Below are 13,182 nucleotides of genomic sequence, written 5' to 3'. Positions count from 1 at the left end.
GAAGTTATGGCACCTGAAATCTTCATTCATCTCTAAGTTGTGGTCAGTGAAAGCAAAGAGAATTGGTAAAGAGAGTATGACTGTAACACAGGGGAGTGGTGAAGGTTTTAGTTGAATCAAAACATTTTCTTTACTCACGAGGTATGATTTTATCTGGTCCATTTCTAGAAGTTATTTCTGTAAATTCTCGTAATATTTTAGCTGCCTTTTTAGCTTCTGACTTCAAGTTGGAAGGTATAGGGTTGTTCACTGTAAAACATGAAAGAAATAAATTATATCTATGGTCAGTTCAGGATATCTCATACAAAAAACCCAATATATTTTGTATGGGAAAACTGATTCTTTACAAATAAGGAGGAAACCATAGAAACACAGAAATAGGAAGCATAAGAAATTATCTTCTGCGTCAGACCCACATTTTGTCTCTGACAATTTTAACGGAAGATACCACTTAAAAAAACCCACAAGCCCAGCTCTTTCTTCCAATCTGTTTCTCTTGTACTTCCTCAGAATCCACACTGGTAACCACAGTGGTGTTGGAAATACATCCTCAGTTGTTCCTGTCTCTATTTGTTTATGGGTTTATTGCATATGAATTTGTCTAATACCTTTTCAAACCTGTTGATACTCTGCTTTCAGAATTCTTGCTGCACCAGTTCACCACCTGCTACTTAAAAAAATATGTGATCTATTTTAAATTAATTTACTAGTTACAGTGAATGCCTGCTAGCTCAAGTCTCTCAGGTTCTGGTGAACACCTAATGCATTCAACTTGTCCACTACCTTCATGACTTTATACAAAGCCACGGCCCCCAGCCTTCTCCACTTTTTCAGGACTCTCAGCCTTAGTCTCTCCTCAAGGTAGTTGCTCCATCACTGATCACTCTAATTGCTCTTCTCTGTACTACCATGAACTCTGCTGTCCTTCAAACTGGCAACTATTGACCGGTGAACTCTAAATTGTTCACATCTCTGCAGAACACTTTTCTTACAGAGCTAAACTTGCAGCATGTTTTGTAAGCGAATAAAATTCTGTTTCAGACCAAGAAATTTCCTTTAGAAATCTACTTCCTGTGGAAGAGCTTATCAATATTTTCTTTCTAATGTGACCCAACATAAGCTTGTTGTACCTTTCAACTGAGGAAAAAGCACATACTAGAGATAAATTATGTTTACTTTATAAAGCTGCAGACAACAGTAACAAACACACAAAATCTCGATATTTACCACCCAAATCCATGAAATTATAAATTCTATGGGAGTGCATTGATCCCACTCAGATCTACCACATATGCTGTCATTAGTCAACGACTGAAAAGAGACAAGTATTATAAAATATTAATATTCTGCAACAGTATAAATACCATTTTATGTATGAATAGTATGTTTCACCTGTAGATTTGCAAAAAGATGCCTTAGTACAGATAAAAAGATATGAGTTAGTCCTGATTGATACATCTACTAAAATCCCTAAAAGTTATCACTTAAATTATTCTTGTTTTCCTCTCTGGACATATTAATACTCACTATTTCCAAGTTTATCAGCAGCATTCCCATCCAAAAGAGGACTACATAGATTTTGAGATTAAACCAATGTTGCTTGGAGAGCAATTCAGCTCAGACTTGAAGCACAAAGCAGCAAGTCAGCCAAGTTTCTGTTCAGGCTCCACTGACTAGAATAGGAACTACACCTCCACTTTCCAAAATAAAGAATATTCCCCTAGTATGTTTTTCAGGCAAGAAGGAAGACTTCCAGAACAAGAGAGATTTTGACATCTGAATCTCTGGACTATTGTTCCCTGTGAAGTCTTGTAGCAACATGTGGCTTTGGTGAAAATGCAGCAGGTGTAACATTGGAGAGTTTGAAGTGACAGCAGACATCACAAGGCTATCCAAAAATATCAGCCTCTCTGGGAGCAAAAGGAAGTAGATGCATAGAAAGCAACAAACTCTAAACCACGGTGCTGTACCAAAGAAGAAATACTAATTCTATCTCCTGATCATCCCTTCTCAGAAAATTAAGATGATAGCCAAGTCCCTGAGTGTGAAAGGATAGGAGAAGGTGAAGCTCTCCGTGCTCAGGACCTTCTGAAAAAGCTCTTGGCATGTGAAATTTTCTGTGACTCTTATGGCACTAAAATTGTCAGAATGCGTGCAGGAGTTTTGAACATACATTTCTTCTGTGATTTGAAGGCTTCACTAGGCTGGAATCTGGCTACACAGCAAGAAGGGAAGCCAGTATAGCCCAAACAAAACATGAACAGACAATTGCTTTTGGTAGATTAAACTGGGCTGGAGCAAATGTTTCCATTGCTTCTGTTATTTGTACTTCACACTGCATTTTCAAGGTCAGAGTGTAAACATTACCAGCATAAGAGAAAAATAAGATTTTTGCTTTTGTATGGAGATACATTGAGTCAGTCCCAAAAAGCATATGGAAACAGCATTCTTCACAAGAAGGCATGAAAAATAAACTTAGCATATTATAATTTGTAATTAATAATTAACATTGTAATACACAGTGCATGTCCAGTTACAAAATCAGATGAACACTTCTATATGTAGTTTTTCAGTTAAGATATTTTGCAAGTCTAGAGGTCTTGAGTTTGGGAAGGGTCACCTACCCAGTCTACCCAAAATACACATATCATGGTACTTAATTATTCTTATGTTTCAATAACATTAAAGTGGAAGATATGCTTCATTCTAACTGTGGTAAAATGGACGGTTATGTGCCTGACCATGCAGGACTTCTAGCAAAGTGATCAAGACAATGAAAATAAGATGTATATATTAGAGACAAAAAAACTTTGGGGAGATAAAAACATTGTGAAGATAAAAAAACATGACGGAGCAAAAGCAAGCATTATCAAGCTTCTAGATTAGAGAAATAAAATAAACTTCTGTGCTTTTCTCTCACTCTTCTTTCCTGTCTTTGCATGCATTCCTTCCTCCCCATTGCTTCTTTTTGGCTAATCTCAGAATCTGGAGAAACATCTCCAACTAATTCATTCTACTACTAAAAAAACCAAAAAAAGCAAAAGCTCTTATTTCGTACGGATTAAAGAGAAATCCCTTAGCTAAGTCCATTGAGAAAACATGAGATGTTTTCAGACCTGAAAGTCTGCAATCAGGAAGAATAGTGGCGAGGAAAAAAAAATCACAGTTTTCATACTTTTTTCAGATTCAGAATTGGTTCAGAAGTATTTAATGGTTACCAGACAACACTGTAGCCATGCCTCTGTGCACGTAGAAGTTAATTGAAGACAACTCAAAGCTAAACTTCAGGAGTCAGCAAAAGCAATGCAGTTACTACTTCACTGTCCCTTCACCTCTCAAAATGTAATTGGTTTCAAAATCAGGTTTCGGTTGCATCTTGGGTCAGGATGGAGGATGTTTAAGTAAGCCTTTCAACTGTTTACTTTGAAAGTTTCACAAGATACTGAGGATGACTCCATGATTTTCCTACCTGGCTTATTTTTATCCTAGTGTTCCTATATTGGAAAAAATCAGGAAGAATTTTTTTACAACAAGGATGGTATTTTTATAAACTGGTTGCCCAGGGAGGTGGTAGTTGCCCCATCCATGAAAACATTCAAGGTCAGGCTGGATGGGTCTCTGAGCAACCTGCTCTAGTTGAAGACGTCTCTGCCCATTGCAGGAAGAGTTGGATTAGATGTCCTTTTCCCTTCCAACACAAACCATGACTTACCTGCACTATGATTCCAAATATTGTATTCCAAAATACAAACTTTGGACAGCAAAACAGCATTACCTAAGAAAACTGAACAGTAGGTATATCCACTCCAATCCCTCTAAAAGGGTGGGGGGTTTTTTTGTTGGTGGATTTTTTGTTGGTTTTTTTTGGTGCCACATAGTGTGGGGTACCTTCATTACCAGGGCATAGAGAAGATGGAGAGAGATTCCTCATCTAGCTGTACACCACAACAGGAAGCACAAGAATAGTTTAACTTCCCATCCTTAAACTAACAGCAGACACTTCACTTTCTCCCTGTATCATTTGTTTCCTACATCAATATTGCTTCTGCAGTCTACAGGAATTCACTCCTCCAGTGTCCTTTGCTTTTTCCCTTCCTGCCACAGACTGAAGCAACGCAGGGTTATTTTTCTGGACTACGATACAGCAGGTGGATTTGACATTATTCTGTCAGTTACTTTGCATGCAGGCACACTTCAGTGCTTTCAGAAGTGGGCTAAGAGACGGGTGATATTTCTAAAGCACAGTAGAGATACAGAGAGGGGGAAAAGGGAAGGAAAAAACTGAAGAGCTGAAAGCTACACATTGTAGAGAAGGGTTGCAAGTAAGATAAGTTACATCCAGATTTTAATTTAGACAGAAGCAGGTATGAAAATTAGAGTGACTTTATTTGGCAAGCAAGCATGGCACAGAAAGGTTTTAATAACAATGGGCAGGATCAACAAGCCAACTGATTAAACACTTTCATGCTGAAAACCAACACAGTTATTCAAAGTGGCTATTATATGATTCTTTCCACAGTGGCTCATTTAAAGTTCCTTTATTTACTTTCACAATGTTGTGTAGATACTAAGGAACTGGCAGGAGGCCTACAGGGGTCTTGAGGAACTGATGACTTGTTTAAAAAAAACCTCAAACAAGTCCACACCCTGACCTTAATTATGTATAATACAATGCTTGATAAAGCCTGGCTGGACTTGCATTTTGCTAGGATTGTTAGAGCCACAGCAAAAGAAATATAATATTTTTTATCACTGAGGAGAGGGAGAAGTTTGGTTCTCTGTCTTGGGCTATGCCACACTCAAGATTTTGTTGACAGAATTCAAGATTAAATAAGAAAACAGTCAACACTAAAAAGGCAAAGTTTAATGGTTTGCTATGTAGTGCAGGTGAGGCCTCACTCTCACTATTAAAATTTAGATCAATCAAATTCATAAACCTCTGTCCAAAGGCAAAGAAAATTATGGTTTTTTTTCAGTAAAAAACCCCTAGTAAATGGAAAATAGCACAAATATGTCAAAGACAACGCATAACTAGTTATTAACTTTAAAAAAAAAAAGTACATGGGGGTTTGCACTATGAAATAGTGACATCTTCCCCAAAATACAATAGAAATAAAATAAATAGAGATTACGGTGAAGGTTGAGGAGCAAATTCTTGCTTCTGCTTATTTTATTCACTGTATAAACAGACAAAACTGTAAGTGGGATTTCTGTGACATCAAAAATGGTTTCAACTTCTGTTCATCCATCAAATTGTCCTCTTCCCCCTCAAGCTTACCTTATGATTTGAACTGCAAAATTAGTCCCTTAAAAACTAATTTAATACTGGAAGTCTATTGGAAAGGTATTATAGACATATCTGCATTTTAACAAAAATACTGCAATTTCTGTGTTCACTTTACCCTGTCAATAACATAACGAATCATCCCGTAGCACTGTCTTCACTATTAGCTTTTAAGTATGCATTTATAATTGTCTGCTTTGTATTCAAGCAATGCTCAGGAAAGAAGTAACCAGGAGCAATAAGACAATAATATCTATCAGGGGGATACACTGACTGATGGATTTGGAATGCCGTGACCAGCGAATGCTCAGCTGGGAGCAAGCTTCATTTGCACTCCTGCTTGTTGTTGAAAGGAGAAGATATTGAGCATATGTGAGTCAGCAACGCAAACCCCATGGGGGAATATCACACCAAAATTGATTAACTGCTTAATTTGTAAGCTGATGAGGTAAGTGCGTCAGCCTCTAATTTACATTCTGACTAACAGTAATAGCGTGTTGGCTGAACATTTGGTGAAATTATCTGAGCAAGGTGCAATAAAGAATAAATAAAGCCTTTTTACTTAAAAGCTATAACAAATTCTGATATAATCAAAATTCTGCTGAATATGAACAGATGAAATAAAGCATGGTTGCATTATGAGAACCCAAACATCAAAAGTACAGTTTCAAAGAATTGATGACAAAGGGGAGACAAAGCTTTGCATGCAGATTTCATACATTTGTTGCCCCTGTACATATGAGCTTTGAAGTATTTGGTGCTGGAAGGTGGTTTTGTGGGGGGTTTTTTTGGTTACGAAAAGAACAAAAAAACCAAAGACAAATAGCTCTATGAGCCTCAGACAGTAACTCAGTCTTCACTTTCACTTCACTAAAAAGTTCAGAAACAGCACAACAATACATTAAAGTACAGATGCTTTGCAAATACCCACCGTAACATGAGCTATGCTTGTATGAACAGAGAACATTCAAAATTATGATCATGAACATTCATCAACATGAAAATTAGCATAGTCAAGAAAAGTTAAAGAACAACATCGAATGGGAAAGAGAAACCTGAAAAACAAGACTGTGCAGCATTGGAAAAGAGCCTAAACAAGAGATTTCAATTTGGCATTACAATCAAAGAGATTAATGTAATTTTGGTTTCACAAATGTGTAACAACATGATACTGTGGCAGCCAGCTCCAGCCTTGGGCTTCATCTGGTACTTGGAATTCCTTGAATAGCCTGCAAGACGTGCGTTGTAAGGATTTTGCCTAGTCCAAGAAAAAGTGATGCAATACAGAGCAGTGGATGACAGGCAGCAGACTATGCTAAACATGTCTGTATCAGTACCTCTCCATTTACTACTTTCCAACACTTGAAGACAATGATAGACAGTAAAGAAGCCAGGTCAATGAAATGTCAAGAAAAGACATCTGGATTTCAAGGAAATAGTGGCACAAGTTGAAAAGGAACCTGGAAGAAAAGGATGTAACGAAATGAAGGCAATAACCATACTCTTTAGTTGAAATCCAGCAGACTACTGCTGTCAGAGCCTGAGCTCCTTACTCCTGGTTGTGGAATCAATAGCATCAAGCAGATACTGTTTCCTCAAGACTCTAAGGACCAGAAACAGGAAAGGCTCAGAATGTACACTTTGATTATTCTGCTGGAAAGGGCTAATGGTACAACGAAAAGGAATATAGGAAAGCAGTGGAAGGGAATGACAAAGCATTATTGACACAGCAGTTCATGTCAGTTGGCTGTGTTATACAGTTCTGCCATAGGCACCTGGAACAGCAAGTGAGACAGGAGACAACAGAAAATACATCAGTGTAAGGCAATGGAAGCAAACCTGAAAAGTAGAAAACAAGGTCTCTGTACAGTGAAGCTCTGCACTAATCTCATGTATTTCTACCATGATTTTTATCACTTGGATTCCTGAAGTTTTACCAACTTTCATGCTGTTCCTCAACAACACTGGTGTGAGAAGTTAGTGATGCATCAGTGACACAGGAGTTATGGCAGGATACAAGTATTACAGCAGGCACTTCATGGCCTTGCAGATGTCAGCTGAGCTGCACTGGAAGACTCTAATGTGTGCTTTCACAACCTTGATGGTTTTTATGCTATGAATTAATGTAATTACACTTCCCTCTTTCCCCACCCCAGATAACAAGCTGTTTACTGGATCGCACCGCACTAAGCTGGTGTTGGTAGTGGTGAGGGAGGGAGAACAAACCAGAAAGGCCTGCAAAACCTGCAGCCTTTAGCATATAGAAATCTAGGAGCTGGAAGTATTTTAAGGTTTACCTAAGACACATGGAAATATATTCTGTCCAAACACTGCACTGGAAGAAAGTGAAATAGTGCTTAAAATTAAAGCCGAAAATTAAGAAAAACTCCACTCTTATCCATGTTAAAACCAGCCTGTTTCTCCTTGTTTTACCTGCAATAACCTGCTAAAGTTAGCTGTTGATGACAGCCTGTGCACAGGAAAAACGTCATGAAGATACTCAAGTTACAACTAAATTCAGCCTTCAAGACCTCAAACGTGAAAAATGAAAGACACATAACAGAAGATAGCACCTTCTCTAAAAGGAAAGCAGCCCAACAGTCCATATTTCAAAGAGGGGAATCTCACGGACATTTCTATCAATATAAAAAACTCAGATATTTACAGTATTTTGAAGCATTTTTTAATGAAGGAAGAGGGTTATAATAAGAAATTATTATTGAATTTATGAAGCTTATATTTCAAAAATTACATATATTTACATATTTAAATAATAGGAATGAGGGGGAGAAATTAGAAATGTAATTTTAAAGAGTAGTACTTCTGAAAACCTTTATGGAAACTTACATTGCATCTGTATGTTTATTGCAAGACAGCTAAGAAATCAGACAATGACAAGAAACTCAGCTGTCTACATTTAGATTTTGGCATGCAAATACACAGTATGAAACCAAACCAAAACCTAAAAAATCACAAGTCTTTATTGAAAGAAAAAAAACATTTCAAACACAGAAAGCTTTTTATTCATAGAAATGAAGTAATGGAGATAGAGAGCAGATGACCAGATTTCTTCCTTTATTCTCATCTCTGAAAGTCTGTGGGTTTGAGTTTTAGGGGTTTTTTTTGTGTGTGTGTTTTGATTGTTTTTTTAAATATATTACTATGAGTTACGAAAATCAAAATACCTGTAAAGATAGGAAACGTGTATTATTGGAAGCATGTAACTGTAGTGACTCTAAAGCAAACTGCCTCACCCCAACCTGCACTTTCACTGCTTCTACCATTAGCCTGTACTCCAAGGCAAATAACTCCTTGCAACCTTTTTTAAAGAATAATAGCCTTTATTATAGAATCATTGAATGGTTTCCATTGGCAGCAACCTGAAAGATCATCCTGTTCCAAGCCCCCTGCCATGGGCAGAGACACCTTCCACTAGACCAGGTTGCTCAAAGTCTGGCCTTAAACACTTTACAGATGGGACATTCACAACTTCTCTGGGCAAGCTGTTCCAGTGTCTCACCACCCTCACAGTAAAGAATTTCTTCCTAACATCTAATTTAAATCTCTCCTCTTTTAGTTTAAAACCACTAGCCCTTGTCCTATCACTATCTGCCTGTGTAAAAAGTCCCTCAACCTCTTTTTATAAGCCCTCTTTAAGTACTGGAAGGCCACAATGAGGTCTCCCTGGAGACCTCTTCTTCAGGCTGAACAAACCCAGCTTTCTCAGCCTGTCTTTGTAGGACAAGTGCTCCATCCCTTTGATCACCTCTGTTGCCCTCCTCTGGATTCGCTTCAACAGGTCCACATTTGTCTGAAAATCCTCCTTAGCAGTGCTGCTCTCATTGAGTTCTTCTCCCAGTCTGTACTTGTGTCTGGGATTGCCCTGATCCAGGTGTAGCACCTTGCACTTGGACTTGTTGAATGTCATTGAGTTCTCATGGTCCCACTTCCGAAGTTTGTCCAGGTCGCTCTTGATGGCATCCCATCCTTGATGGCACTGCTCAGCTTCGCGTCATTGGCAAACTTGCTGAGGGTAAGCACCTAACTTCGGTTTAAGGCTTTCTGCTGTGACTTTTTTAAAGGAGTAAACTTCTTCATGGTCAAGTTAAGCTTTTAGGCTGTTGTCCTCTAGGCATAGGTATTTTATAAACCCAGGCTTACAGAGATAGAAACTGATATGTTAGCTGATGACCTTTTTGAAAGCAAAGCAAAATTTATTTGAAATGCCATAACTAAATAAAATAACACAGCCAAAATAAGCTTAGCCTCTACACAGGCTATCTGACACAAACTAAATTGTATGAAATGTGATAAAAGTATTTATGCCTGTTAGCTGTGTCATGTATAGTATCTAAAAGCATACAAGATTTTTGGTCAGCTCTAGTGTTTACAAACTGCCTTTTCAAATTTTGCTACCAATTATGTATGCACTTCTAGACCATGGGAGCTCAATATTTTTCACATGGAATATCAATTTTGTTAGTGCTAAAATAACCCTACAACATGCAAAAAACACATGCTCCAGTTTCACTGTGTGCATCTTTTTATTACTTTTCTCCACAAAGAGGAAAGGACTTAACTGATTCAAACACAAAGTTTATCTCTTTGTAACTTCATGTGATATCAGCCCTCAGTCCCACTTTGAATTAACTATTTCCTTGAGAAAAGTCAAGGAAAAAAAACACCCTGTAACACAGAGTCACCTGCATTATCAAAAGCATTTGACAAGTTGGGTTCCCAGCAGTTTTTGTACTGAAGTCAGCTTGGAGAAAATTCCAATTAGGGACAATGTGAATTTCCTCTCATATCCTTTTCTGATGAGAGCTGGAATACATAAGGGTAAAATTATAGTGACAAAGCTGAACAATGTATTTTAAAGAAAAATATGTTTCCTTTGTTTATGCAAGATGTTTCACCTAGGTGCTGCCTCCTTATTTCTGAAACAGTGGTAGGTGAAGACAGTAGCCAACTGCCTGAGGCACAGAGGATTTGTTCCAAAAAGCACATCAGACATCTGTTCAACTGCACAGGAGAGAGAGCAGTGGAACACCTGTAGTTAAAAGTCTTCAAAAATCCTTGTAACTTTTAGCAATTACAATATCTAAAATCCTGTGTCCACAGTTCTACAAGCCTTTGTTCCAGGAGAAAGGATAAACACAAGAGACATGGGAAAGAAATTGCTCTGTTTGTACAAAGATACCCAGAAAACAGCATTTCCAATAATATAGAGACAGTGATGTGCTCTAGAACAAGCATCAAAGGCAGAGTTATCCTGGGGGTTGTCTGAGACTAGCATGTGAACTCTTCCAAGAATTTTTACTATGAAAATTGCCCACTTTTGCTCAAAACATGTCACCACAACTATCCATCCTACCACCCATCCTGCAGGAAACTGAGTACCTGAAATCCTTTTAGCAAGTCTTTCATATACACTTATTGTACTATGTTTGATTTGTAAACAGCTGGCACCAAAGGGGTGCTGCCCATCGAGCAAGATAAGTAGCATGACTGAAGCTAAGTCAGAGCTACAAAGTCAGTTCTACCTGTCTCTTCTCATGTTAATACAAGAGTTGGTATGATATGTGAAATTTAGACATGGAATAAGGCGAAAATCTCAAAGGGTATCCCAGCTTTGGCTTGCTAGCTCTATTTTAATCACCAAGAATACACTTCAAGGCAATCCAAGCAGATAAACAAGTACATTAATCTTTGTAGATAAAAGCTTTAACTAAAACAAAGTCATTCTTTTTAGATGAAAATCCTAAACAAACATCTTGTTTATCTTCTCACCAGGGCCAGAAGTACAGAGAGAACAAAAATGTAACAGACTACAACCCCGATGTGCACTACAAAATACCCCTGTATGCTACCATAATAATCTACATGAAAATATATTAACCACCTTAAAAAATTACAGATGCCAGATATTTCCTGCAGAAAATATTTGACACTCCTGTCAGTAAAGTTGTCACTATCATTCTGACTCTCACATTTCCCCCACTTCGTAGATGCCCCAATTCGCATGTGCGTGCATCAAATCCAAGAAGTTACTAATTCCCAGAATGAATGAATTCCTACAATTAATCACACCAGAAACATTTCTTCAAACTAAAAGGAATAAACGTAAAAAGTGCAGGTGTCTGATATTTATTAATCAAGAGTTTGAAGAGCCCAAGTTCTACCTCAGCTCTTGGGTTACCTTGTTTGCAATAGGGTTTCTCTCCCACCTAGTCATAGCAGTCCTGCATGAAAGGCTCTTTTAGAGCAATGTAATGGTTGTTTCAAACCCCTCAAAAATATAAAGTGTTCATTACATCAGAAATATTAATTCTTAATGATGAGAAACCGTTGCAAAGAACAACAGTGAATTCTGCTATGGTTCATTGCAAAAGTAGGAAGTTGACATTAACTGAAGAAGGCACAAACTGTGACTCTCTTCCACTACTGAGGGATGAAAATCACAGAATCACAGACTCATTTAGGATGGAAAAGACCTGAGATCATTGAGTTCAACCTCTGACTCATCATCACTTCGTCAACTAGACCATGGGACTAAATGCCACATCCAGTCATTTCTTGAATGCCTCCAGGGATGGTGATTCCACCATCTCCCCGGGAAGCCTGTTCCAAAGCTTGACAACCCTTTCAGTGAAGAATGCAAGACAACAATCCTCCCCACTCCCTTCCCTAAGACATGGAACCATGAAATACTTTGTCTCAAAATTACTGCTAGGCATGTACCTACGTGTAACATACACAGATACAAATACTGGGATGGTTTTTCAAAGCGCTCTTATATACACCCTCACTTTCCCAGCCCCACAAATGCATAGAAAGATAGTGCTGGGGAATCTGCTTCCAACATCGACAGCTCCTGGGACTCCGGTTGACAGCAAACAGGCACTCTACATTGCTTGGTTATACAGTATGGCAGAGCTGCACCTGAGAATGACACAACTGATTCATCTCCCCCCCCGCGCCCTCCCACCCCCCCCCCGTCTCCTTTGCCAAGGCCACCTCTGATAACCAAGCAGAGCCCGGACCCCTGCCTGTCTCCAGCACCCCGCATTGCTGACAGTCCTGTGGACAGCAGAGCACTGCAGGGCCTGAGCAAGGGAACACTGGGTACAGAAACAACACTTCTGATACCAATCGCTTACACTGTGAAGTAAAATTAATAAACAATTTTAAAAAATGTGTATGCAGGACAGTGTTTCAAGCCGCGTAAAAGAAAATGATCTGTTTGTTCCATTCCACAGCAAATATTATATAAGCTCTTCAGTTTTTGTTTGAAAGGCGCACATCTGGCACGAAAATTGAGAATCTGGCATTTTTTATTTAACCTCCTAAGTGCTGTGTTTTGATGGGAAAACCAGGTAATCAAGCCTTTAAAAAACAGAGTGGAGGAATCCAGTCCCAGCCACACCCTGCCACTGTGGGGCTGTGGCTGCCCGACGTTACAAAACCCAGCCAGGTACACGGGATAACCCAGTAGGAAAAAAGTATACAGAAATAAATAACAAAAATATAAATAAATAAAAAACATATTAATATATAATATATACATATATAATATATACCATATATAATATATATAGTATATATACGTATTATAGATACATAATATATTAATATATAAAATATATGCATATATATCTAATATATAACATAGTCGATATATATCTATATGTATTATAGATATATATAGATATAAAACATAACAAAAATAAATAAATAAATAAACTAACACTCGATCTCCCCTTAAAGCGAAGCGCCCGTATGCTCAATTTCACCGGCAGCCTGGCGAGGCCAAAGCCTCATTCGACGCTTCCTAAATTTCTCCCAGGAGGACGCAGCACAGGCTGCAGCATCGGGCGAGAGGGGCAGTCGATGGCCAA

General features: G+C 38.3%; 1 protein-coding gene across 2 annotated transcripts in view; it reads right to left on the bottom strand.

Moving 5' to 3' along the window:
* Positions 1-13,182, bottom strand: part of SH3YL1 (SH3 and SYLF domain containing 1) — a 51,378-nt gene that overhangs the window by 37,774 nt on the left and 422 nt on the right. For both annotated transcript variants that reach the window (XM_027690370.1, XM_027690371.1), the window contains exon 2: positions 139-249. In XM_027690370.1, the coding sequence (XP_027546171.1) occupies positions 139-249 (111 nt within the window). The remainder of the gene's footprint in view (positions 1-138; positions 250-13,182) is intronic.

Source organism: Neopelma chrysocephalum, unplaced genomic scaffold (assembly GCF_003984885.1).
Source record: "Neopelma chrysocephalum unplaced genomic scaffold, ASM398488v2 Primary Assembly neopelma1_80b, whole genome shotgun sequence".
Classification (NCBI taxonomy): Eukaryota; Metazoa; Chordata; class Aves; order Passeriformes; family Pipridae; genus Neopelma; species Neopelma chrysocephalum.
The sequence above is the reverse complement of the archived record's forward strand: the minus strand, read 5'-3'. Positions and strand labels throughout refer to the sequence as shown.